General features: G+C 38.0%; 1 protein-coding gene across 2 annotated transcripts in view; it reads left to right on the forward strand.

The window, feature by feature from the left end:
- The window catches only part of LOC101568798 (solute carrier family 5 member 4-like), a 57907-nt gene that overhangs the window by 37395 nt on the left and 19479 nt on the right, over positions 1 to 1033 (forward strand). For both annotated transcript variants that reach the window (XM_023705851.1, XM_004645495.1), the window contains one exon: positions 498 to 597. In XM_023705851.1, coding sequence (XP_023561619.1) covers positions 498 to 597 — 100 coding nt within the window. The remainder of the gene's footprint in view (positions 1 to 497; positions 598 to 1033) is intronic.

The following is a 1033-nucleotide window of genomic DNA, read 5'->3' on the forward strand; positions in this document are numbered from 1 at the left end:
TGGGGATTGAACTCAGGCCCTTGTGCTTGCCAGGCAAGCACTTATTCTACTGGGCCATCTCCTCAGTCCTGAGAACCTTTTTAATTGCATGCAATCTTACTTGTCAGTTTTGGTGTTTATTTCCTGTCCTTTGAATTTTATCCATGACATTTTTACCTGTGCCAGTATCATGAAGTGTTTTTCATATGACCTCTGCTAGGAGCTTCAGACTTTCAGGTCTTGCATTGAAGTATTTGGTCCATTTTGAGTCTATTTCTGTTCAGAGTGAGAGGCAGGAGTCAAGTTTCAATTGTCTGCATACAGATACTCAGTCTTCCCAGCATCATATTTCTAAGATGCTGTCCTTTCCCAAAGTATATTTTTGGCACATATGGTCAGAATCCACTGGCTGTAGAGGCATTGATTTATTTCCAATTTCCTGTTCCATTACATTGACATAAATGTCTTTTCTTTTCCAATGCCATTTACTAATACACTTGTGTTTGGTCTCTGGTCAGCTATATCGCTTGTGCTGGTCTCTTCGGAACAGTAAAGAGGAAAGAATTGATTTAGATGCAGATGAGAAAAGACCAGGAGAAACTGAAAATAGTACTGAAGGTAATATCTGGCTTCCATTTTTTTAGTTCTTAATTTGTTGAACTGTTTCAAATGCCACTAACTGCACCTTCTGGGTGAAAAGGAGGTGTTTAATCTATTGCAAATTGAAATTTTCAAATCTTGCCTCCCAATAACCAAGATAACTTGCTATGTTTGAAATTCACCCATTCATTGGTGTGTTGTGTCTGTCTGTCCATCCATCATACATACATGAAAATATATGCTAGCTACTGAGATCACAATCTGTTACAAACCCACCTTGCCTAGTTATATATGAACTTTTCGGTCTTTATTTGTTATAATTAAACATCTAGCCACCTTCTCTTCAAATTATATGTCACTATTCTCTCCGATACACCCTTCATTCCAGGTAGTCAAATTTCTCTACTTTTCACCAAATACACCGAGATCCCTAGAGTATCTCTAACACCCTTCT

This window comes from Octodon degus, unplaced genomic scaffold (genome assembly GCF_000260255.1).
Source record: "Octodon degus isolate 3935 unplaced genomic scaffold, OctDeg1.0 scaffold00230, whole genome shotgun sequence".
In the NCBI taxonomy this organism is placed as follows: domain Eukaryota; kingdom Metazoa; phylum Chordata; class Mammalia; order Rodentia; family Octodontidae; genus Octodon; species Octodon degus.